The following is a 25,711-nucleotide window of genomic DNA, read 5'->3' on the forward strand; positions in this document are numbered from 1 at the left end:
TGTTAAGCAGGAATGGCTAGCGGACACATGCAAGTATTTAGAAGCATATTTCACTAGAGGTAAGAGAGATACTACCTACAAGAAAATTAAAGAGGCCTTTGGTGAAAAGAGAAGCAGCTGCATGAATATCAGGAGCTCAGATGGTAAACCAGTCCTAAGCAAAGAAATGAAGCTGAAAGGTGGAAGGAGTATATAGACAGTCTGTACAGTGAAATGAACTTAAAAGCAATATTATAGAAGGAAAGTGGACATAGATGACGATGAGTTGGGAGATATGATACAGTGAGGAGAGTTTGGCAAAGCTCTGAAAGATCTAAGTTGACACAAGAGTAGATAATATTCTGTTAGAACCAGAACTGCTGATAGCCTTGGGAGACAGAACTCTTCCATCTGGTGTACAAGCTGTATGACACAGATGAAATGCCTCAGACTTCAAGAAGAATGTAGTAATTCCACTTCCAAAGAGAGCAGTTGCTGACAGGTTTGAAAATTACCAAACTATCTGTTTAAAAAGTCATGGTTGCAAAATACTTACACAAATTATTTGTGTATACCTCAGGGAAGAGGAGATTGGATTCCAGGAGAAATGTAGGATCACATGAGGCAATACTGACCCTGCAAACCTACATTTATAGCATTTGTAGACTTAGAGAAGTGTTTGACAATGTTGACTGGAATACTCTTTCTCAAATTCTGAAATAGCAGGAGTAAAATATAAGGAGCAAAAGGCTATTTACAAATTGTACAGTAACCAGATGGCAGTTTTAATGAAATGAAAAAAGTACTGTATTATGGGTAGTGCCTTACAGTTATCTAAGACATATTTGACAGAGAGAGAAAAATGTTGTCCTAACATCAAGAAAGTTAAGGGGTATGAAAGGGAGGCACTTGTTGAGAAGGGAGTGAGACAGGATTATAGCCTATCCCCAATGTTATTCAATATGTACATTGAACAAGCAGTAATGGAAACCAAAGAAAAATATGAAGTAGGAGTTAAAGTTCATGGAAAGAAAAAGGCTGAGGTTTGCCAATGACATTATTGTTATGTCAGAGACAGCGAAGGACTTTGAAGATCAGTTGAACAGCACAGACAGTGTCTTGAAACGAGGATATGAGATTAACATCAACAAAAGCAAAACAAGCATTATGGGATGAAGTCAAATAATATCAGGTGATGCTAAGGGAATTAGATTAGAAACAAGACTTTTAAAGTAGTAGACGAGTTTTGCTTTTTGGGCAGCAAAATAACTGATGACAGCAGATGTAGAGAAGATATAAAATTTAGACTGGTAATAGCAAGGAAAGCATTTCTGATGAAGAGGAATTTGTTAACACTGAATATAGATTTAAGTGTTAGTAAGAGTCTCATGTAGGATACGGGGTAGCATGGGAAGCTGCATCACACCTGTCGTCCGACTGAAGGCCGCAAGAACAATTCTTTACACTGTCAAGGCAGCTGCTTTTCGTTTCTCCATTAATTTTTGCAACTTTGTGTATACTAATCAACAGCTCTGTCTTTTGGAAAAATATGTCCTAACAAAGATCTAGTGGAAATATTGGAAATGATGAGGATTGAATAGATAGTCGCCTGGTTACTTATCCATGTACTCTGTTACCAGAACCATTCAGATTTAGACAATCTTATCTACATATCCCACTCCTTGGGAGAGCCAGTCCTGACAAAACTCTACCATCTGGTGAGCAAGATGTATGAAACACGCGAAATACCCTCAGACTTCAAGAAGAATATAATAATTCCAATCCCAAAGAAAGCAGGTGTTGACAGATGTGAGAATTACCGAACAATCAGTTTAATAAGCCACAGCTGCAAAATACTAATGCAAATTCTTTACAGACGAATGGAAAAACTAGTAGAAGCCGACCTCGGGGAAGATCAGTTTGGATTCCGTAGAAATACTGGAACACGTGAGGCAATACTGACCTTACAACTTATCTTAGAAGAAAGATTAAGGAAAGGCAAACCTACGTTTCTAGCATTTGAAGACTTAGAGAAAGCTTTTGACAATGTTGACTGGAATACTCTCTTTCAAATTCTGAAGGTGGCAGGGGTAAAATACAGGGAGCGAAAGGCTATTTACAATTTGTACAGAAAACAGATGGCAGTTATAAGAGTCGAGGGACATGAAAGGGAAGCAGTGGTTGGGAAGGGAGTAAGACAGGGTTGTAGCCTCTCCCCGATGTTGTTCAATCTGTATTTTGAGCAAGCAGTAAAGGAAACAAAAGAAAAATTTGGAGTAGGAATTAAAATCCATGGAAAAGAAATACAAACTTCGAGGTTCGCCGATGATATTGTAATTCTGTCAGAGACAGCAAAGGACCTGGAAGAGCAGTTGAACGAAATGGATGTTGTCTTGAATGGGGGATATAAGATGAACATCAACAAAAGCAAAACGAGGATAATGGAATGTAGTCGAATTAAGTTGGGTGATGTTGAGGGTATTAGATTAGGAAATGAGACACTTAAAGTAGTAAAGGAGTTTTGCTATTTGGGGAGCAAAATAACTGATGATGTTCGAAGTAGAGAGGATATAAAATGTAGACTGGCAATGGCAAGGAAAGCGTTTCTGAAGAAGAGAAATTTGTTAACATCGAATATAGATTTAAGTGTGAGGAAGTCATTTCTGAAAGTATTTGTATGGAGTGTAGCCATGTATGGAAGTGAAACATGGACGGTAAATAGTTTGGACAAGAAGAGAATAGAAGCTTTCGAAATGTGGTGCTACAGAAGAATGCTGAAGATTAGATGGGTAGATCACATAACTAATGAGGAGGTACTGAATAGGATTGGGGAGAAGAGGAGTTTGTGGCACAACTTGACCAGAAGAAGGGATCGGTTGGTAGGACATGTTCTGAGGCATCAAGGGATCACCAATTTAGTATTGGAGGGCAGCGTGGAGGGTAAAAATCGTAGGGGGGAGACCAAGAGATGAATACACTAAGCAGATTCAGAAGGATGTAGGTTGCAGTAGGTACTGGGAGATGAAGAAGCTTGCACAGGATAGAATAGCATGGAGAGCTGCATCAAACCAGTCTCAGGACTGAAGACCACCACAACAACAACAACAACAACAACAACAACAACAACAACAACAACATCCCACTCCATTGAACAACTCCTGAAGTTATGCATTTACGTGTTGAGCAGAATGCTTTATCCACAGCTTGTCTTATAGCTCGAAAACTGACGACCATAATATACACATCGTGGTAACAATGAACTATCACTATATTGCATAATACTATTTTTGCTTGCATCAAGTAAATGTAACCCAATGAATTAACAGGACAGCTGCTACCTTGAGTGAAAAGCTAAAGCTTCCTTAAATATTCTCTACTATTTAATGAAATGAAAAATTACTGTATTATGGGTAGTGCCTTACAGTTATCTAAGACATATTTGACAGAGAGGGAAAAATGTTGTCATAACATCAAGAAAAGGAAAGTACTACTCAAACTGGAGAACTATCTCACAGATGGTATCACACATTCAATATGAGACCCAATCCTTTTTCTTTTTCACATAAAAGTCTTAAATATAAATGAGCATTCAGTTTTATTAGCTGATGCTACATCAGTATCGATAGAAAATAAAGATCCGGGAGAAATTCCTGAAAATGTCATAAAATTTGTAGAAAAGCTATATCTCATGTTCTGTGTAAATAGCCTAAAATTAAATATTTCAAACACATAGCTGATACAGTTTACGACAAACCAATCTAAAATAAATGATATTCAAGTAACACAAAGAAGTCTGGAACTAAACAAGATAGATGTATTAAATTCTTATGAATGCAGTTGGACAGAAATCTATCATGGTTGTCACACATGGCCCATCTAAACTAAACAGCCTGTCCTTTGTCTATGTCACTGTAAGCCAATGTCACTGTTATATACATAAAAAGAGAAAGTACCATCACTAATTTGAGGCAATGGTGAGATCCAGTATTGTTTTCTGAGGAATTGTTAGCAACTTGACAAGAATATTAACTTTGTAGAGAAATTGAAGAGGCAATAGGAAAAGTAATGGTGTCACATTTTTGTCAAAAATGAGCTAGGAGCAACAATGCACAGCTGAAGATGAGTAAAATGCACATACAGCATTATACGGCAAGAACACTGATAGTTGTTTAGTAATGACCTGAAAATTACCTATGAATGGAAATGTTGCTAGATGTCAATTGCAATGTATGGGAAAATGACAACTGTCATTCCTGCATGTTTCCGACTCTTTCCTATAGTCTGTATTCTGTATTCCTTGAAAAAACTTTTGGCAACCCTACTTTTATTGTTCTCAGTCTTTTGTTTTCAGAATTATTATTCTGTGGGTGCTGTTTATTTGCAAGAATATAATATGTGAAGTGTGGAAGATGACGTAGATGATATTCAAAATGTATCTAACACAGAGGAGTCTTCTGAGAAGAGAAACAGCTATGGCAAAATGTACAAGGTAATGAAGACACTGTTTATCATCTCATGAGGGCAGACATGACTGTATGTGCAAGACATTAAAAGGTTTTGAAAATGTGTCTCCTGTACAGATATCACAATCAAATGAAACATTAGAATGAGCAGAATACCTACTTCTTTAGACTGATGTCCATAACCCCTGTAAAGCAACATAGGCCTAGACAAGATTTGGACCATGCAGAGTTCCATGGCAATGCATATTCTTATAAAGTGCATGTCTCAGATGGTCAAAACGTGACCAAGATATCTGTCTGTGTTAAAGCCTTCATTGCTATCCCAGGTATCACATCATGAAGAGTACAGACTTTGCAAACCTTAGGTAAGACTCTAGGTGCAGCATTAAAAGATATGCATGGAAGATACAATCATTTGCATATTAAAAAAGTTCCTGAGGTGTTTGAAGCAGTTAAATAGCACATTGCCTTTTTCAGATGTAGGCCAAGTCATTACTGCTGCAGTTTAAGTAAGAAACTTTATTTCTCTACAGGCTTGAATGTTAGGAAAATGCATCAAATGTGTGTGCATAAAAAAGGTTCTGTAACATACCTTATAATATTATAGAAGTAAATTCAATTCACAGTTCAATATAAAATTTGGTTTTCGCAGAAGCGATACCTGCAGCACTTATGACAAATTTCAAGCAGAAATGCAAGTCATTACCCAGAGACTGAAGAAAATTACAAATGAAGAAGCACAACTGGAACTTCAAATATAACTAATGCAGAGAATGATGTACACAGAACAAAAGCTGAAACTTTCTGCAGAATAAAAAAAAGCTACGAAACTTAGGAGTATGAAACAGACGAGTACGAATGAATATTCACAAAGTTGGCACCATAAGTTAAGCTGCTAGACATTTTCCATGATGTATGCAGCAGGCAGAATAAAATTTATACTATTATCAGCTTCTCCCATTGTGTTGTCATAATGGCCAAAAGGGGCTGGGGGGACGAAAGGGGTCAGCTTTCTTGGTAGGATATCCCACATTCCAGGGCATGACCATAGGTAATCAGAGCCCTGATAAAGGGTTGGTTCAGTTTTCCACTCTGGAGTAGTACTGAGAGACAAAGGGGGGCAGGGGGGGGGGGCACTCCTCTGTAGCTGGTTCTTGGGGTTGGTGGGAGGATTGGCAGTGTGTGGGGAAAATGGCACAGGTGGTCTGGTTGTGGACCAGATCTGGGGGTTAGTGCCTGTCTGTGGAAGCATTGGTGAGACCCTTGGCAGACTGGGCTAGGATTCGAACCTGCAACCGTAGCGGTCGCGCAGTTCCAGACTGTAGCGCCTAGAACCACTTGGCCACCCCGGCCAGTGGCAGACTGGGCAAGGGAGTTCTTGACACTGTAGACATACTGTCCCCAGGTGACCAAGCTGTATGGGAGGGATTGGTGTTGAAGGAATGACAGCTGTCGAAATGCAGGTATTGTTGGTGGTTGGCAGGTTTAATGAGGACAGAGGTGTGGATGGAGCCATCAGATAGAATGTCAACATCCAGGAAAGGTGGCATGATATGTTTAGGAGGATCAGGTGAAGCAGATGGAAGAGACAGTGTTACAGTTGAGAAGGAATAATGATAGGATGTCTTGACCCCGAGTCCAGATAATGATGACATCATAGGACCTGAACCAGACTATAGATAGGTTTGGTGATTTGAGAGACTAGGGAAGTCTTGTCTGGACAGACATCTTTCCCCTTGGGGATTCTAAGATTAACTATTTGGAGGGTTTAGTTATCGTGATTGTGCCAGAATGCGTGTGGGACAGTGAAGGACACAGCTCATTTAAGGAGAGGAGAGTTATGTTATGAACTATAGAGCTGAGTGGTAGAACCAGGGATGTAGAGGAACTGATTGAGCAATTGTGGCACAATATGCAATGCCCCATAGTATGGTAGGTACTGGACAAATGAAGTATGTTTGACCACTTCTCCTGTTTATGCCACTCTGGAAGAGATATTGGAAATTGCTCAGGGAAGCTATAATACAGGGCAACCAAATTAGAATATTACAGGCTAGATATGCTGATTACATAGAATGGTTAGAGGAGTTGGAAGGTGTTGATCCTTCAGAGGAAGAGCACATAAAGGAATATGTAAAAAGCGTGGGTGACAGGCTCTGTGGCACAGGGCAGGTAACAGTGGTTGACTGGCACAGTAGTACAGGCACCCAACAGCAGAAATTGTAAATAATCAGTGAGCCTACAGATTTGCTGAGGCTGAGGTAACAGGAGAGAGGTTAGTTGGTGGAGCACACAATCCCAGATCAATTGTTCATGTACTTTCATAATTGTTTTAATTTATCATTAGATTACACTCAAAAATTATTCAGTTTTTGTATTTTATCATAGGTTTTCAACAGAAAGCCCATGTGGCAGATGAAGATCTAGAGATATTAAAGTTAGTAGCTGTTAAAGCTAAATGTGATTTGTTGAAGCATTTTTAGTGATAACATGAGAAGGGAGTACAATAAGTCAGTTTAGCTTGGAAATAAGCCAAATTATCAAACCTGTCATTGCAGGAAGACATTTACAGGGAATATGGGAGGGAAGACGTTTATCATGAATCTATCATTAGGCATGTGGATAGAGTTAGAAAAAGTGTGTTGGCATTGTGTTTACCATATCCTGAAAAGCAAATCTTCAAACACATCCTCCATGGTTCAAAGCAATATTTTGTAACATCCCTCAGACCTGGGAACAGTTCGACAAGTTGGTGCAAAATGTTTAAGCAATGTGTTATACATATTTTAGAAGGGAGAAGTGGAAGCCTGTTTCAGGACAGGGGAACAGTCAACAAAATGAAGAATATGGGGCAATCAGAATGGACAGTTTCCAGTTTTGTTATGCTGACCGTCAGTTTACAAGATATTCCCATAGAAGACCAGGCATAGAACCAGAATCTCACAAAAAGGGGAGAAAGTGGTAATTTGTTGGATAGAACTTGGTTACGTAAGTACAAACTGTCTCATGAAGGGAGAGGCTCAGGAGATTGGGCAAATACGGTCACAATGGAAAGGTTAAGAAAAACAGTTGTTTATGGATTCTTTGTGGTAAAACAATTCCATACTTAAAGATGAATAACAAGTGCACTATTTTATTTCTACTGATTGTTTTATTTCTTTCTAACTATCAGGTCATTTTCATAAAACAGCTTACCTGAATCAAAGGGGCACTAGTTCTTAGGTAACCAAACATTGTAGGCAAAGATGCAATCGCTAGCACGGAGTGTTCTGCATCAAACTTGCTTCTTAACGTTGAAATTACACTGTATATAATGGGTAATGTTAAGCACAATAACTAATTAAACTATGCAAAATTACAGGTTAAATGGTTATAATGCTAAATTTTGTGAGGTCTTGACAATGGCTGAGAAACTGTTACACTAAGTATTTGTATAGAGTGTAGCCATGTATGGAAGTGAAACATGGACAATAAATAGTTTGGACAAGAAGAGAATAGAAGCTTTCGAAATGTGGTGCTACAGAAGAATGCTGAAGATTAAATGGGTAGATCGCATAACTAATGAGGAGAAGAGAAGTTTGTGGCACAACTTGACAAGAAGGGACCTGTTGGCAGGACATGTTCTGAGGCATCAAGGGATCACAAATTTAGCATTGGAGGGCAGCGTGGAGGGTAAAAATCATAGAGGGAGACTGCACTAAGCAGATTCAGAAGGATGTAGGTTGCAGTAAGTACTGGGAGATGATGAAGCGTGCACAGGATAGAGTAACATGGGAGCTGCATCAAACCAGTCTCAGGACTGAAGTCCTGAACAACAACAACAACAACAACAACTCTTCATTTATAATGTGCAACAAACATGTTTTTTTAACATTAAACTATACTTTAGGTAATAGTCTTCAGTCCAGAGACTGGTTTGATGCAGCTCTCCATGCTACTGTATCCTGTGCAAGCTGCTTCATCTCCCAGTACCTACTGCGACCTACATCCTTCTGAATCTGCTTAGTGTATTCATCTCTTGGTCTCCCTCTACGATTTTTACCCTCCACACTGCCCTCCAATACTAAATTGGTGATCCCTTGATGCCGCAGAATATGCCCTACCATCCGATCCCTTCTTCTAGTCAAGTTGTGCCACGAACTTCTCTTCTCCCCAATCCTATTCAATACCTCATTAGTTATGTGATCTACCCATCTAATCTTCAGCATACTTCTGTAGCACCGCATTTCAAAAGCTTCTATTCTCTTCTTGTCCAAAATACTTATCATCCACGTTTCACTTCCATACATGGCTACACTTCATACAAATACTTTCAGAAACGACTTCCTGACACGTAAATCTATACTCTATGTTAACAAATTTCTCTTCTTCAGAAACGCTTGCCTTGCCATTGCCAGTCTACATTTAATATCCTCCCTACTTCGACCATCATCAGTTACTTTGCTCCCCAAATAGCAAAACTCCTTTACCACTTTAAGCGTCTCATTTCCTAATCTAATTCCTTCAGCATCACCCAACTTAATTCGACTACATTCTATTAACCTTGTTTTGCTTTTGTTGATGTTCATCTTATATCCTCCTTTCAAGACACTGTTCATTCCATTCAGCTGCTCTTCCAGGTCCTTTGCTGTCTCTGACAGAATTACAATGTCATCGGCAAACCTCGAAGTTTGTATTTCTTCTCCATGGATTTTAATTCCTACTCCAAATTTTTCTTTTGTTTCCTTTACTGCTTGCTCAATATACAGTTTGAACAACATCGGGGAGAGGCTACAACCCTGTCTTACTCCCTTCCCAACCACTGCTTCCCTTTCATGTCCCTCAACTCATAACTGCCATCTGGTTTCTGTACAAATTGTAAATAGCCTTTCGCTCCCTGTATTTTACCCCTGCCACCTTTAGAATTTGAAAGAGTATTCCAGTCAACATTTTCAAAAGCTTTTGCCAAGTCTACAAATGCTAGAAACGTAGATTGGCCTTTCCTTAATCTATTCTCTGAGATAAGTCATAGGGTCAGTATTGCCTCACGTGTTCCAACATTTCTGTGGAATCCAAACTGATCTTCCCCGAGGTCAGCTCCTACCAGTTTTTCCATTCAGCTGTAAAGAATTCGTGTTAGTATTTTGCAGCCGTGGCTTATTAAACTGATAGTTCGGTAACTTTCACATCTGTCAACATCTGCTTTCTTTAGGATTGAAATTATTATGTTCTTCTTGAAGTCTGAGGGTATTTCACCTGTATCATACATCTTGCTCACCAGATAGAGTTTTGTTAGGCCTGGCTCTCCCAAGGCTGTCAGTAGTTCTAATGGAATGTTGTCTACTCTCAGGGCCTTGTTTTGTCTTAGGTCTTTCAAGGCTCTGACAAACTCTTCATGTAGTGTCATCTCTCCTATTTCATCTTCATCTACATTCTTTTCCATTTCTATAATATTGTCCTCAAGTACATCACACTTGTATAGACCCTCTATATACTCCTACCTTTCTGCTTTCCCTTCTTTGCTTAGAACTGGGTTTCCATCTGAGCTCTTGATATTCATACAAGTGGCTCTTTTCTCCAAAGGTCTCTAATTTTCTGTAGGCTGTATATCTTACCGCTAGTGACATAAGCCTCTACATCCTTACATTTGTCCTCTATCCATCCCTGCTTAGCCATTTTGCACTTCATGTCAATCTCATTTCTGAGACGTTTGTATTCCTTTTTGCCTGCTTCACTTACTGCATTTTTGTATTTTCTCCTTTCATCAATTAAATTCAGTATTTCTACTGTTACCCAGGGATTTCTACTAGCCCTCGTCTTTTTACCTACTTGATCCTCTGCTACCTTCACTATTTCATCTCTCAAAGCTACTCATTCTTCTTCTACTGTATATCTTACCCCAATTCTTGTTAATTGATCCCTAATGCACTCCCTGAAGCTCTCTACAACCTCTGGTTCTTTCAATTTATCCAGGTCCCATCTCCTTAAATTCCCACCTTTTTGCAGTTTCTTCAGTTTTAATCTACAGTTCATAACCAATAGATTGTGGTCAGAGTCCACATCTGCCCCTGGAAATGTCTTAAAATTTAAAACCTGGTTCCTAAATCTGTCTTACCATTATATAATCTATCTGAAACCTGTCAGTATCTCCAGGCTTCTTCCACGTATACAACCTTCTTTTATGATCATATATCATCTTAGAAAATGTAATTCTTCAGTTAGAAATTAATAAATCAATTTTAAGCTCTTCAGTGCACTTGTGCACATGTCTTTAAACTGTACAGTATGCCTATATGGGTAGCACAGGTATCAAAAAACATTGCATGTAGAATAAATGTGCCAAGCTGACAACTGGTTATCATCCTACAGTTGTTAAGTTCCTTGCAACATTTCACAAAAATTATAAAAATTTTGAACACACTCATTCACAATTTCCATAGTCTGACAATAGGCAAATTTACTGAACATATTTCAGTGTTCGTGATTTGATTAAGAATGGTTTGGTTCGAAGGACCAGAGGCTCGGGGACTCTCCACCCCCCTCCCTCCTACCCACCCACCAGCCCACCCCCACTTAGTCTACCACTGCTGCAGTGTAAAATCATCTCCGTAATAGGATACAGATTGCTAAATGGAGTGGCTGTTCTAAAACTTGAGAGCAACTCAACAGTTGTGAACAAATGTCTTGTGTTTGCCTGTATTGAAAGCTATCATCAGACAAAAGAACAAATAATCCCATAACCTTTGACTTCACTGTGAAAGGTGATCAAAACAGCTCTCAAATTTCTATTAAGATACTCCACATGAGAGGGATTTTCAACATTAAGGAGTACCTGCAGCCCTTTGTAAAACATGAAAGGCCTACAAAGGAATCCTAAGCTCATGATTCTTGACAATCATGAAAGCCACACAAGCATAGCAGCAATATCATATGCAAAAGAAAATGGAATTATTTTCCTTACTTTGCCTCCTCACACAAGCCATAAGCGCCAACCTCTGGATGTGCAAGTTTTTGCATCTTTCAGGAAGTTCTATAATACAGCATGTTGTGATCTTATGGCAGATACAGGAAGATCTATCAATGTATGATGTTGCTGGACTGGTTGGCAGAGCTTTTCCCCTTGCATTCACTAGCCGAAATATATGCAGTGGTTTTAGGACATGTGGTACTGAACCACTAAACAGAGACTTTTCGGACCTGAAGACTATCTCCCAACTTATTTAACTTATCAGCCTTTGCCCACTGAATCTAACCAGAGAAATGATATGCCATCTACTTCCAATGTTGCTGTTTTTGACAAGACCATAACTACAGATTTAAATATTCCTCAGCCTTGTAAAGAAGTTAAGATGAATGGCAACAGAAAACTGAACCAATCTCTCCAGAAGACACTTGGCCTCATCCCAAAGCCCCTCTTCCAAGAAAAACCAAGAAATCAAAATCAATGATTCTGACAGACACACCCATAAAAAACATTCTTGAAGGAGAAGTTAGATTAAATGAAAAGAAAATGAGGAAATCTAATAGGATGATATGAAAGAAGTCTGATCAGAATAGGAGACCAAAGAGAAAGCTCTGAGTTGGAAGAACTGAAGAGTCTGAGGGATCTCTTCTCTATGAAGACAGTATGGTGTATTCTTCAGGAAACACTGTGATTGTGAACGTTTATGGTAAAGACTCTACTACTTTCAGACATAACGTTGCTAAGGTTCTTAAAGTCCTAAAAGATGGAGCGGAAGTGTCATTTTACAAATGCTTGACGGGAAGAATGAAATTTATGACAACAGATGAAAGATGTTTTGTACCAGAGACTGATGATGTATTGAAATTACCTAATCCATTTCAATTAAAATCTGCTCGATATGCAAATGCGTGTTCTTTCAATTGTGATTTCCGTAACTTCACACTGTATTAGCTGATTATAGTCTTGTTGACTGTTTTGAGTATCTAATTAATTGTATTCATTTCTTCATCCTGTATTACTTAATATGAAGCACTGACTATTTAATGTGTGTATTCAGTGAATACCAATAAATGTCAGTAGTCCAGTTAACCACACTGAATAGATCAGTTACCCTCCTCCAGGGGGTTAAGTGGACCACTTGCAACTATATTACATTTTGACCTCTGCTTTTTAAAATATTTTGGTTGGGCTCTTCATATTTTTTTTGGAAACATTCGGTAAATATCAACAAAAATAATGGTGTGCTAAATGTTTACTTATTCTGCAAAATATAGATACAAAAATGAAAATGTAAGAAGTGGTCCAGTTAACCAAACTTTACCCTGTACTATGTAGGCTAGACACTAAGCAATGTGTAGTAGCAACATCTCCTCCCCTCCCCCCAAAATTTTCCAAATTATTGAAACAAAATTTATGCATGAAGCATCTGGTGATGCTCTGACTTAGCACTACAGAATCCACTAGAAATTTATGATGAGTCTGATTAGAAGCAGGTGTTTCAAGAAATAGAGAGACATCATGAGCATCTATGTGCAGCCTACATGAGTGAGGACATTGCTGCTAGATGGGCAGCCCAAGAAATCCTTCAATAGGACTTCCGTGAGTGATTCCTCTGTATGTCACTTATAATCCAATGCTTTGTGAACATTTTCATCTCCGTTGCATCAGATGAGAGAAGTTTTTCTAAACTGAAACTTCACTCTTCGATGAATCAAGAATTACTAGCCAATCTCTCCATCTTATCAACTGAAAGAAAAGTTTCCAATTAAATAGGTTTCAACAACATAATTGAGAATTTCAGTAAAATAAAGTTATGAAAATATGTATCAGTACATTGAGCAAGTTTTGGAGAAAACTAAGGATAAATATAGTGAAAAAGAAACAAAAAATCTGAGGTTTTCTGATGACATTTTATGCTGTCAAAAATGGCAAAGGACTTTTAAGAGCAGTTTAATTGAAAGAATGGTATCTTGAAAAGAGGTTTCAAGATACATGGTGATTGATGGTTATAAGACAAACAACGGAAGTGATGAAATGTAGTCAGCTTAGATCAGATGAGGTTGATGTAATTAGATCAGGAAATGAGATACTAAAAGTGGTAGGGGTGCGTTGCTATTTGGGCAGCAAAATAACTAACAATGGCAAAAGTAGAGATGATATAAAATGCAGACACACATATGCAAGAAGTCCTCAATTTAACTGCCATAAAGGAATTTATGGTGGACTGTTATATGACATCCTAATACATCAAGAAATTTGGAACCATATTTGGTAATGGAGGAAAGTGGAGAGAGGAAGGAGGATGGGGAGGTAAGGCAAAAATTATATTGGAATACAAAACAAGAATACAATAGGCAGATCCAAAAGTATGCAGGCTGCAGTAGTTACGCACAGAGGAAGAGGCTTGCACAAAATGGAATAACATTCAGGGCATCCAATGAATCTTAGGACTGAAGACTGCAACAGACAAAAATAGGAATGTAGGATTGTTAGATGGGAAGCAATGAACTTTTTTCAACAAAAAGGTTTTTTTTATAAAAATTAATCTAGAACCAATTCTTTAATTATCATTTTATTTAGATTAGCACTAGCCATAATTTCTTGTTAGTACTCTTTAGAAAAACAGACTGCAGTGAATGCTTTGACAGTTAATGTGGAAGTTTACTTGTTCCAGTAATAATGGGACTTACATGTGAATGAATGGTGTAGCATGGAACAGCTTTAAGTGAGGGACTGCCAGTATGGTCTCTGCTAAGCACCCTTAACAAGCCAATGTAACAATATTACTGTTGTATGGGTTATCAGCTACAAACTTCAATGCCTTAAGAAAAATTATATATGAAAATTAAATACACCTCTTCTCACCTACTGATGACTGGTGGATGGTGCACCAGCACAAATGTGATCTGTAAGTCTATGTCCGCAAGGGACTGACTATCTGACCATAATTGAATATGAAATGTAAGTTACGACAGATTATGTTGATAACTTTCAGTATGGCTGTATTTTCACCATGCTGACATTTGTTTCCCTACACCACTTTAGACAAATTGTAAGTGTGTTCATTTGGCAAATTAAATTTTTATTTTCTTCCCCATTCTTTTTCAGTTATTTTTCCACTCTGTGAAGTCATGACCACAGAATTTTAAACTGTATACCAGAAAGATAAGAAAATGGTAAAGTTTACCAATAGTTTGAGATATTAAATATTAGTATCTTTGGTTTTAGTTTTTGAATTTGCTCAGTAGGATGCAATTACTATATTTACAGACAACTTACTGGGAAATTGGTCAATGGCATTTTAAAATTGAATAAGACTTCTTCAAAAACCAAGAAATATTTAATACATTACAAGCATAATACAATAGTTTGTAGCTGTAATTAGGTACCAGTAAATGATACAAGGACAGACACACACATTACCCCTGAAAAGTATATTTGCTGACCAAAGCTTAAGTAATGGAATGTAATCTTGCGATTATTTTCAGTACTCTTCAGGAAATCTTAGATTAAAACTCAGATCTCAAATAATATAGAGAGAATTGACTCTTACTAGAGATTGGAGTAATGACAAATGATACATTTGAAGCTCAGCTATCACAACTCTTAATCTGAACCATTTTGTTTTTGTTGCCTCACAAAATATGCTGCTTCTCTTCATTACATGGAATGGAAACTTCTATTTAGCACACTGCTATGTCAAAAACATAATTCACAGCAGATGATGCAGCATGTCAATACTATACTGAAAGAGTGACAAATGTCACTTTTCACTTTTAAAACTTCAGATGTATTATTTTATTCAATTTTTTTCAGTTTCAATACTAGATTATTTTTTGCAGATATGAATACAGAGAGGGAGAGAAGTTTAACAAAAAGAGAAAGTCTGTCTCATGGTGAACAGGCAACTGTTTTGCACTACACCCATTCCAAATGCATTCCATTTCATTTTAATGTTCATTCCCTTGCAATGCAATTTCCCCTGCAGAACTGTTTCCTCTTAGTTCCACTACTTGGGAATGGATGTGCGATTCAGAAGGCTTTAGATAAATATTAAATACCCAGCTTTAACTTACTCTCTTAATTATTGCTATAGTCAAAAATGGAACACTTCACAGAAAGCAGTTTGCACTGCCCTTACAAAAGTTTCAAAAATAAGCAATTTTGTCATACAACTGATTTGTTTTGAACTATTTCCTTATACACCAAAATTTTAATTACATTTACATGTTTAGTCAAATGTCATCAATGTAAATGTTTTGAAGGAAATGTGCTGTTTAAGAGAAATGTTTGTTGCTGGAAGTTTTTTGCCACAGCCTTACATGAGAAACAGATAAACACAAAGAAGCATTTCTTTGTATGCACTGCAGTCTCTTGTTTCACCTCTTTACAAACAGTGTTTTTGTAAGGAAATTTATGCTACCTTTTTTCTATTAAATGAAAGTACCATATATCTCACAAAAGCCCAAAAAATACCTACTCTAAGGCATAATGAACGTTGACCAAAATGCAACACAAGCATTGCTGATGTTAATAAAGAGTTAACCAGTCTTTTTTCACTGCAATAAAACTTACACGTAAGACTGGCTGCTTTGTCTTTTATGTCAGATTAGTGCTTTGTCATTTCATTAATACCAATTTTCATATAATTTCTTATATCTTAAGACAACCTCTTCGACATCAATTTTGTTTACAAAATGCTAAAAGCAGTTTATTAATAATATGACAGCACAGCACAACAATATGAATCACACACACTAAGATACTGATGCGTAAGTGCTAATGAATTATTGCTCGTGAACACCTCCACTCCACAGACATCCATCCTACCAAAAGAATTACAAATAAAATGTGTGACATGTTACAGTTTCTTTCCTAAAGTCACTTACAGTACTAGGCATGCTACACCAGAAATTGTAATACTTAATTCCAGATAGAAAATAATATTACAGAAAAGGTAGGCTGCAGAGAGGCAGAGAGAGAGAGAGAGAGAGAGAGAGAGAGAGAGAGAGAGACAGAGAGAGATAGAGAGAGATAACAGGAAGAAGAAGAAGAAGAAGAAGAAGGGAGAAGAGACCTGATCAGCTGAAAACCAGTTCTATAAATGTCTGCAAAACCCTAAAAAATAAAAATAATTTGAGAAAAACAATACATTTGAACATGTCACTAAATAGTTATTCCATACAATTTTCTGTAAAAGTTTTAAGAAAAAACAAAAAACTGAGATTCCACTTAATTCACAGATTCTTGATGTCACTTTCACATAATGATGAGAAAATATGAATTATGTACTTTAAACTGGAATGATTGTTCATAAATCATCATACAGCCAACATCACAATCCTAACATGGAAACAATTTGTTTGCACATCCTACATTTTCACTTATCAATGCAGCACCACACTGTGTAGAACATACAGGCGAGTATTGGTGACTAATAGTTTCACTATAACAATTTCTGTTAATAATAAATGTAATACTCTAAGTTGTCAAATACTGTTAAACTTCATCTAAATGACACATGACATCCATTAGGATCTATGACATATTCAGTTTATCTACACCTATTTGTTCTTGTAAAGACATCTTTAAACTTAGACTTTCTGCTCTTCCTTTTGCATATTTTAATACATCTTCAGCAAGCTCCTCCACAGTTGTAAATCGAGATTTCTGGAAACTAAAGATGTCCACAAGGAATCCAACAACATGGTCCTGGGAACAGAAGAAGTAATGCTGAGTATACAGTATATGTAAAAATTGAGCAATCAGTAATTCCAGCTAGTAAAATGTTTAATAACAAGCACAAACAGAAGGGTAACAGCTGCATCCAGCTTTCAAAGTGGAACAACGGACACTGTGCAGACAGATCACCATAAAGTTCAATTTACAATATTTTGTAACATTTATATTTTCTTAGAATAAGCTATTCCAAAAGTGTTCCATCAATGAGAGTGCTCACTAGCGCAGCCCTGAGCAGCAATTAACTCACTGCCCTCTTGTTAAATGATGATGAAACTGATGTTCACTGTTGCCCTTGTGTTGACAGAGGCAGCACCATAAGATTAGACATGGACCCAAGCTCTCACAACCAGTACCCATGCTCTCAAAGTGAGTTAAGAACAAGGAAAAGATTAACCAAGACAGTTAGCAGCCTATCTTTGGGAGGACATACAGTGACACCAAGATTTATGAAACTTGTTGCTCTACAATGTTTTAAAACATGTTGATACAGACTGTTCACTGTGGGATCTGTACTAAGAGAATCAGATGTCTGAGTAACCTATAAAATTACTCTCACTATAGCAAACAGGGATAAACCTGAATTAGTGGCATGTCTTTGATAATATTTCCAGATGGAGGAGAGGTGGGGTGGGAGTCAGAGGAAGAGAGAGAATTTCATGCAAATTAATGCATTTGTCTACCGAAGCAAACACTATATCTGATATATATGTATATAAAGCAAATGTATGCATTTTCTTTTAATTATGCTTGACAAAAGTACACATACCTGGCTTCACAGTTTTCACTGTATGTATAGTTCTCAATTATAAAACACAAAGCTGTTTACAATCTATAGAAAAATTTACTGTCATAGCAGCTCAGTATGCATTTATCCACATATGTAAGATCTTACATAAGGCATTTCTGCATAACTTTTTTAGCTTCAGAGGGATTTCGAGAAGGACACTGACTTTTCACAAATGCATTCTTTATCGTGCAAGACAACAAAATCTCAAACTTACAAGTGCTCCAGATGAATCAGGTAGCAGATTTAACAAGCTGCCAAAATCACTTAAACAAAAGGAATCGATTTCTTTTAAATTGTTTAAATGTGTATTTCACACAGATATGTATATACAATATGGGTGGTATTAAATATCACGATAAATATTATACGTTACATTGTAATGGAAAATACGTAACAACCTCTTGCGTGTATAAAATTGAATCCTATTTCCTTTACTGCACATTTATTTTACACACACTGTACAAGAGCTGTTCAAAAAATTCTGGAACTTTGTCCACAGATTTTTTCTACACTTACAGGGTGTTTCAAAAATGACTGGTATATTTGAAACGGCAATAAAAACTAAATGAGCAGCGATAGAAATACACCGTTTGTTGCAATATGCTTGGGACAACAGTACACTTTCAGGCAGACAAACTTTCGAAATTACAGTAGTTACAATTTTCAACAACAGATGGCGCTGCGGTCTGGGAAACTCTATAGTACGATATTTTCCACATATCCACCATGCGTAGCAATAATATGGCGTAGTCTCTGAATGAAATTACCCGAAACCTTTGACAACGTGTCTGGCGGAATGGCTTCACATGCAGATGAGATGTACTGCTTCAGCTGTTCAATTGTTTCTGGATTCTGGCGGTACACCTGGTCTTTCAAGTGTCCCCACAGAAAGAAGTCACAGGGGTTCATGTCTGGCGAATAGGGAGGCCAATCCACGCCGCCTCCTGTATGTTTCGGATAGCCCAAAACAATCACACGATCATCGAAACATTCATTCAGGAAATTAAAGACGTCGGCCGTGCGATGTGGCCGGGCACCATCTTGCATAAACCACGAGGTGTTCGCAGTGTCGTCTAAGGCAGTTTGTACCGCCACAAATTCACGAAGAATGTCCAGATAGCGTGATGCAGTAATGGTTTCGGATCTGAAAAATGGGCCAATGATTCCTTTGGAAGAAATGGCGGCCCAGACCAGTACTTTTTGAGGATGCAGGGACGATGGGACTGCAACACGGGGCTTTTCGGTTCCCCATATGCGCCAGTTCTGTTTATTGACGAAGCCGTCCAGGTAAAAATAAGCTTCGTCAGTAAACCAAATGCTGCCCACATGCATATCGCCATCATCAATCCTGTGCACTATATCGTTAGCGAATGTCTCTCGTGCAGCAATGATAGCGGCACTGAGGGATTGCCGCGTTTGAATTTTGTATGGATAGATGTGTAAACTCTGGCGCATGAGATGATACGTGGACGTTGGCGTCATTTGGACCGCAGCTGCAACACGGCGAACGGAAACCCGAGGCCGTTGTTGGATCACCTGCTGCACTAGCTGCGCGTTGCCCTCTGTGGTTGCCGTACGCGGTCGCCCTACCTTTCCAGCACGTTCATCCGTCACATTCCCAGTCCGTTGAAATTTTTCAAACAGATCCTTTATTGTATCGCTTTTCGTTCCTTTGGTTACATTAAACCTCCGTTGAAAACTTCGTCTTGTTGCAACAACACTGTGTTCTAGGCGGTGGAATTCCAACACCAGAAAAATCCTCAGTTCTAAGGAATAAACCACGTTGTCTACAGCACACTTGCACGTTGTGAACAGCACACGCTTACAGCAGAAAGACGACGTACAGAATGGCGCACCCACAGACTGCGTTGTCTTCTATATCTTTCACATCACTTGCAGCGCCATCTGTTGTTGAAAATTGTAACTACTGTAATTTCGAAAGTTTGTCCGCCTGGAAATGTACTGTTGTCCCAAGCATATTGCAACAAATGGTGTATTTCTATCGGTGCTCATTTAGTTTTTATTGCCGTTTCAAATATACCGGTCATTTTTTAAACACCCTGAATCTTTTACTTATTGTGCAAGGTCTCCTTTGAAATACTCTCCTCCATAATACACTACTCTCAACGCTGTTTCCACTTCCAGGAGCAATCTTGGTACACCTCTTGCTGAAGCATGCAAAGTGCCATTTGTGAATTATTGTTCACCTCATCTATAATTACAAATCCTTGTCCTTTCAATGGGGGTTTCCAACTTTGGAAACAAAGGAGAGTCCACTGAGGCCCGGTCCAGAGACTGGAGTATCAGGCAGCATAGTGATTTAGTTTTCTGTAAAATAGTGACGCACCAAGAGGAATGAACGTGCAGGTGCATTATCATGATGCAAAACCATGAATTGTTTCATCAAATCTCAAGCCGTTTCCTTCTCACATTTTTTTTGTAAGCGTCGCAGCACATTCTGATAGTACCATCAATTAACAATTTGTTCCTATGGCATGAATTCTTGAAGAAATAATCCTTTGAGGTTATAAAGAACTATCAGCATGGCTAACATTTGACCCGACCTGACGACCTTTTTTGGTCTTTAAGGACCTGTCCCAAACCACTGAATACTGAACCTTGGTCTCAACATCATAACCATAGATCAACATCCCATCACCAGTTACAATTGTCTTAAGGTACATCTTGTTTTCATTTGCATGGTCCATAAGCTCTTCACAGATTGAAACTTTGTGGCAGATTAAAACTGTGTGCTGGACCTTTGCCTTTCACAGGCAAGTACTCTACCAACAGAGCTACCCTAGCACAACACACAACCTATCCTCACAGCTTCAGTTCTACTAGTACCTCGTCTCCTACCTTCCAAACTTCAAAGAAGCTCTTCTGTGAACCTAGCAGAAATAGCACTCCTGGAAGAAAGGATACTGCAGAGACATGGCTTAGCCACAACCTGGGTGATGTTTCCAGAATGTGATTTTCACTCTGCAGTGGAGTGTGTGCCAGTTCTGCTAGGTTTGCAGAAGATCTTCTGTGAAGTCTGAAAGGTAGGAGATGAAGTACTGGCAGAACTGAAGCTGTGAGGACAGGTCATGAGTCGTGCTTGGGTAGCTCATTGGTAGAGCACTTGTCCGCGAAAGGACAAGGTCCAGAGTTGAAGAGACACACACACACACACACACACACACACACACACACACACACACACACACACACACACACTGCTGCAGCAGCAGCAGCAGCAGAGTGAAAATCTCATTCTTCACAGATTGAGAGGCACAAGTCTTTCTGGTCTTGACTCATGAGCTGTAGGATGAACTTGGCCACAGCATGATGCATTCCAAGATGCTGTGTCAGGATTTCATAACATGATCCAACTGAAATGTTACATTTTCCTGCAATCTCTCTGACAGTCTTTGATTAGCATGCACAATTTCGTTGATATTCCTGACATGAGCATAATCAGTAGACGTCGTAGAGTGTCCCAAACAAGGGTCATCTTTAAGTTCCATCCTGCCATTTTTAAACAATTTGAGCTGCCCGTAGCACCAAGTATGGCTTAATCACTTGTCACCATTGGGATCCAGCATCATTTTTTGTGTGTCTAAAGGTTTTCTTGCGTTTCATGCAAAATTTAATGAAGACGTGTTGCTCTGCCTTCTCGAATTCACAAACTATGTGACTTAACACTCTACTCAATGCAGCACTGACAACAGACATACAACAATGAAAAATCCGGCAGTTACACATGACACACAGGCAAGTGCAGGGATGCCAACTGCATTTCACTCCAACACACTATTGGCACAAAATTACAGATGTTCCAAAAGTTTTTGAAAAGGCCTTGTATCAACACATTTATGTAATGTAACATGGTAAATGCAGTTAGAACATATGTTCATCTGTCTTTGTCTTATATAAAATTGTATAATGCTCCCTATACTCTCAGCCGAAAATGATCAACTGGAGTCCTTGGACAAACAAACACAAATGAACGAACACACAGGCAGGCATGAAATGAGTTGCAGGGAAAAGGTACAAATTTTCTAGTGAAAGTGTACTGTAAATCATCAGATCAAAGTATTTTTGAACGATAGAGAAGTGGGATACATGAGCATACTTTACTATAGCACTGTGTCATAGCTTAGTTGACAAAAATCTCTCTTTCCTTTGACATTCACAAGTAAATTGATCATTCTCTCCAAATGGAAGCACAAGCAATGTAATACGTGTATGAGCAAAATTGTGCATCAGACTTAGCATTCTGAGAAGACAACTTCATTTTTGTCACTATAAATTTTTGAGCAGCTAATAATTTACATGCACAATGAATCTACAACTAAAAGGCAAATCAGCAATCAAAAATTAACATTATTTTATCATGTAACTTGCCTAAAATTACAGGAGGGTGTTGCTCTTTGTTACTACCAAAGCAACATATACCATTTAAAACATTTAAATAATGAACAGGAAAGAAAATATTCAGCATACTTTCACAACTTCAGAAAATGATTTAATGTCATCAAACTAGTTTTAAGTTTTAGAATTTTCTGAATCCACATTTGCTGAAAGGTACTATAAGACACAAAATTCATCATCTATTACTTTTTTTCGATGTCTTTTTCTGAGATATATGCTGCTCATGCAAATATTCAGGACAAAATTTTACTATGAGCAGCTTCTCATTTATTAAAAAATAAAAAGCAAAAACGATAATTTCTTCAGAACAAAGAAGAGTACCATATTTGTGTACAGACTATGGGAAGAATGATTACGTAAACTGTCTGTGCACACTAATTAGTCTTGTCTTGCAGTCACTGTGGGAGTGATACACCAATCAGTCAGAATATTATGACCACTAACCCATTATCAACATAACCCCATACAGGCGCTAGCAGCATCACCTGTGATGAATGACTGCTAGTCAGATGCATGCACTGTGCCTGAAGTTTCAGTGATCATGTTGTCCTGAGTAGAATGGGGAATGGGTGCGATCTGAGTTTGACCAAGGACAGATTGTGGTGGCCTGGAGGCTTTGCACAAGCATTTAAAAAACTGCATGACTTGTCTGGTGTTTGAGGAGCGCTGTGGCATCTTCATCACATGGCAAAACCAAGGTGAGACCACATCCAGATGTCTTGAGGTTGGGTGGCCACCCATCATTACACATGTAAGATGTTGTAGGCTTGGTAGACTGGTAAAACAGGATAGGCAGTGAACTGTGGTGGAATTAACATCATCAGACTAATGCTGGGCAGAGTACAAGTGTGTCTGAACACACAGTCCACCAAACACTCTTAACAATGGGCCTATGCAGCTGACAACACATTCATGTGCCAATGTTAACACCACGACAGTGACAACTACAACTGAAAAGGCATGTGACCATTGGCACTGGCTGTTGGCACAGTGGTGGAGGGTTGCATGGTCTGATTAATCCCAATACCTTCTTCATCATGCCAATGGAAGCGTGCGAATCCATCATTTTCCAGGGAACAGTTCCTTGACACCTATACTGCAGGACAGAAACAAGTTGGCAGCGGCTTCATTGATCCAGTGGAGCTTGTGCAATGCACCATGATGGCCACAGATGTGGTGCCAACTCCCTCCAGTGACCTACCAAGGCCTCATTGCTTCCACGCCATGACATATCGCCAGTGTTATCCATGCCAAAGGTGGGTACACCAGCTAAGAGGTAGGTGGTCATAATGTTCTGGCTGATCAGTGTACATGGGACAGTGGTATATTCCCAAATTTCTCACTACTGGTTCTTGGAACTTTTTAAGCAGGCTTTTGCAGCTGATAATTTGTATTTTCTATTACATCTCAAGTTTCAGAAAATATATTTAGTACCCTTAGTTTCCACACATCTGTATTTATTGAATTGCATACTGATTACACTATTTGGTGCATAATGAGGGCATAGTTGTTCAATCCTAGGACATTAGTGAGCCATGTTTTTAATATCTTCATCATACTTCTGGCCCACTTGCTGAGCAGCTTTAATGGTTGAGGTACAGAGACTGTCAGCAATCAGGTAAGCCTGGAATGTCACAGTACTTTCAGAATTTTGCCACAATTAGAGACTGGATTTATGCAGAGAGGTACTGAGGTTGCCCATATTGGTCACAGCATATTTCTCACCAATTAGATGCAAACACCTCACAATCATAGCTAAAAGTCAGTAGACCTTTTACAGATTATAGAAGTGCAGAGATTTCTGCAGTAATGAATCTCAATCCTTGTCTTCCAAACAAAATATAGAAGGGGATTTTGGGGCGAGTGCAAGTAAAATCATTAGAATTTTGTATGATGCTTCACATGAATATTCCTTTATATCTATCATGAATTGAGCAAATAATTTACAAACTACAATGGACTTCTGCAATTCATATCCGAATCAAAATCTGAACTTTTCAATTCTTCATTCTATGAGTACATGAGGACTAGTTTGAATCTTATACATTGTAAATATTCACAGTACTCAATACAGATCACAAAAGAACTTTCACTTGTTACATCAAAAAGACAACCAGAAAATCTTTAGCACAAATACTGTTGACATCATTCTTTATCAAATTATCAAATGATTTTTGTATAAACAATTAAATGGTGATCTGTACTCTAAACTCCTCCCAAATACACATACTTTCCAGAATAATTTACAAGCAACATGGTGTCTGATGTGGTTGCAGGTATGGCATATTTTTCCTTGTTTTTCCTTAACAAAATTATTTTTGGTTTATGAATTGATAGCAGAAGCCCAATTATGTGGCCACTGTGATCTTTTTCTTTTGTGAGCATGTAAAAGACCCTGTGTTCTCAAGAGCATTACACCACCAAGAAGTGATACTAGAGACAATTTGCAAAGCATTCCAGTCATTCCCAGATGCAGACTTTTCAGAGTACTCAAAGGAGACTAAAGTGAACTTAACTGTGCTTTGAATAATGCAGGAAACCTTTAAAATAGTGGATGGTGATGTCTTGCAAGTTTCATAACAACTCTGTACTGTGTACACTAATTTTATCTTAAATCAGTAACCAGCATTTCCACCTTTCTATTTAACCTTAAAATAATTTCCTCTGCTTAAAGTTAAACAGGTCCTTTAATTTATCACAGATCACTGCATGGAAACTTATATAAAATATTGAAATTAAGTATGTGCTGTGCTGTGCTAAATGTAACAATATAGAACAGAAACCACATCATTAAGAAACTAGTATCATTACAAACCTTGAAAGCATGGCACATTTCTCTTAGATTTTCATCAGGACCAAGGTATCCCCAGGCCATGAGTGGTGAAACCTGTTCTGAAATTGCATAGAAATGAGCCATGAACCCATAGGGGAACTTCAGTATCCGGCGTTTTGCTTTCAATATTGACCACACTGCAGTAGCAAGAGCCTGTAATTTTGCAAATTCCATTTATTAGTGAAGAAATATTTACAAGAATAAATGAAAAAATGCATAACACATGTAGCCTATTCTTTGCAGCAATTCTTCAGGAAAGCAGGAAATATTTCTGTTTACATTAAAATTAGCAAATCTTTAAAATAATATTTAAATTAGGAATAATGATCACATAAGACATTATCAGGAATTACACTCCTGGAAATTGAAATAAGAACACCGTGAATTCATTGTCCCAGGAAGGGGAAACTTTATTGACACATTCCTGGGGTCAGATACATCACATGATCGCACTGACAGAACCACAGGCACATAGACACAGGCAACAGAGCATGCACAATGTCGGTACTAGTACAGTGTATATCCACCTTTCGCAGCAATGCAGGCTG

General features: G+C 38.2%; 1 protein-coding gene across 1 annotated transcript in view; it reads right to left on the minus strand.

The window, feature by feature from the left end:
• Window positions 1-14,703: 14,703 nt before the first annotated feature.
• LOC126484583 (mitoguardin) overlaps window positions 14,704-25,711 on the minus strand; it is a 94,283-nt gene continuing 83,275 nt past the window's right edge. The window contains exons 6-7 of the mRNA XM_050108146.1: window positions 25,146-25,316; window positions 14,704-17,097 (exon numbers count right to left, since the gene is read on the minus strand). Of these exons, the coding sequence (XP_049964103.1) occupies window positions 16,924-17,097; window positions 25,146-25,316 (345 nt within the window). The 3' untranslated portion in view covers window positions 14,704-16,923. The remainder of the gene's footprint in view (window positions 17,098-25,145; window positions 25,317-25,711) is intronic.

Source organism: Schistocerca serialis, chromosome 6 (assembly GCF_023864345.2).
Source record: "Schistocerca serialis cubense isolate TAMUIC-IGC-003099 chromosome 6, iqSchSeri2.2, whole genome shotgun sequence".
Taxonomy (NCBI): domain Eukaryota; kingdom Metazoa; phylum Arthropoda; class Insecta; order Orthoptera; family Acrididae; genus Schistocerca; species Schistocerca serialis.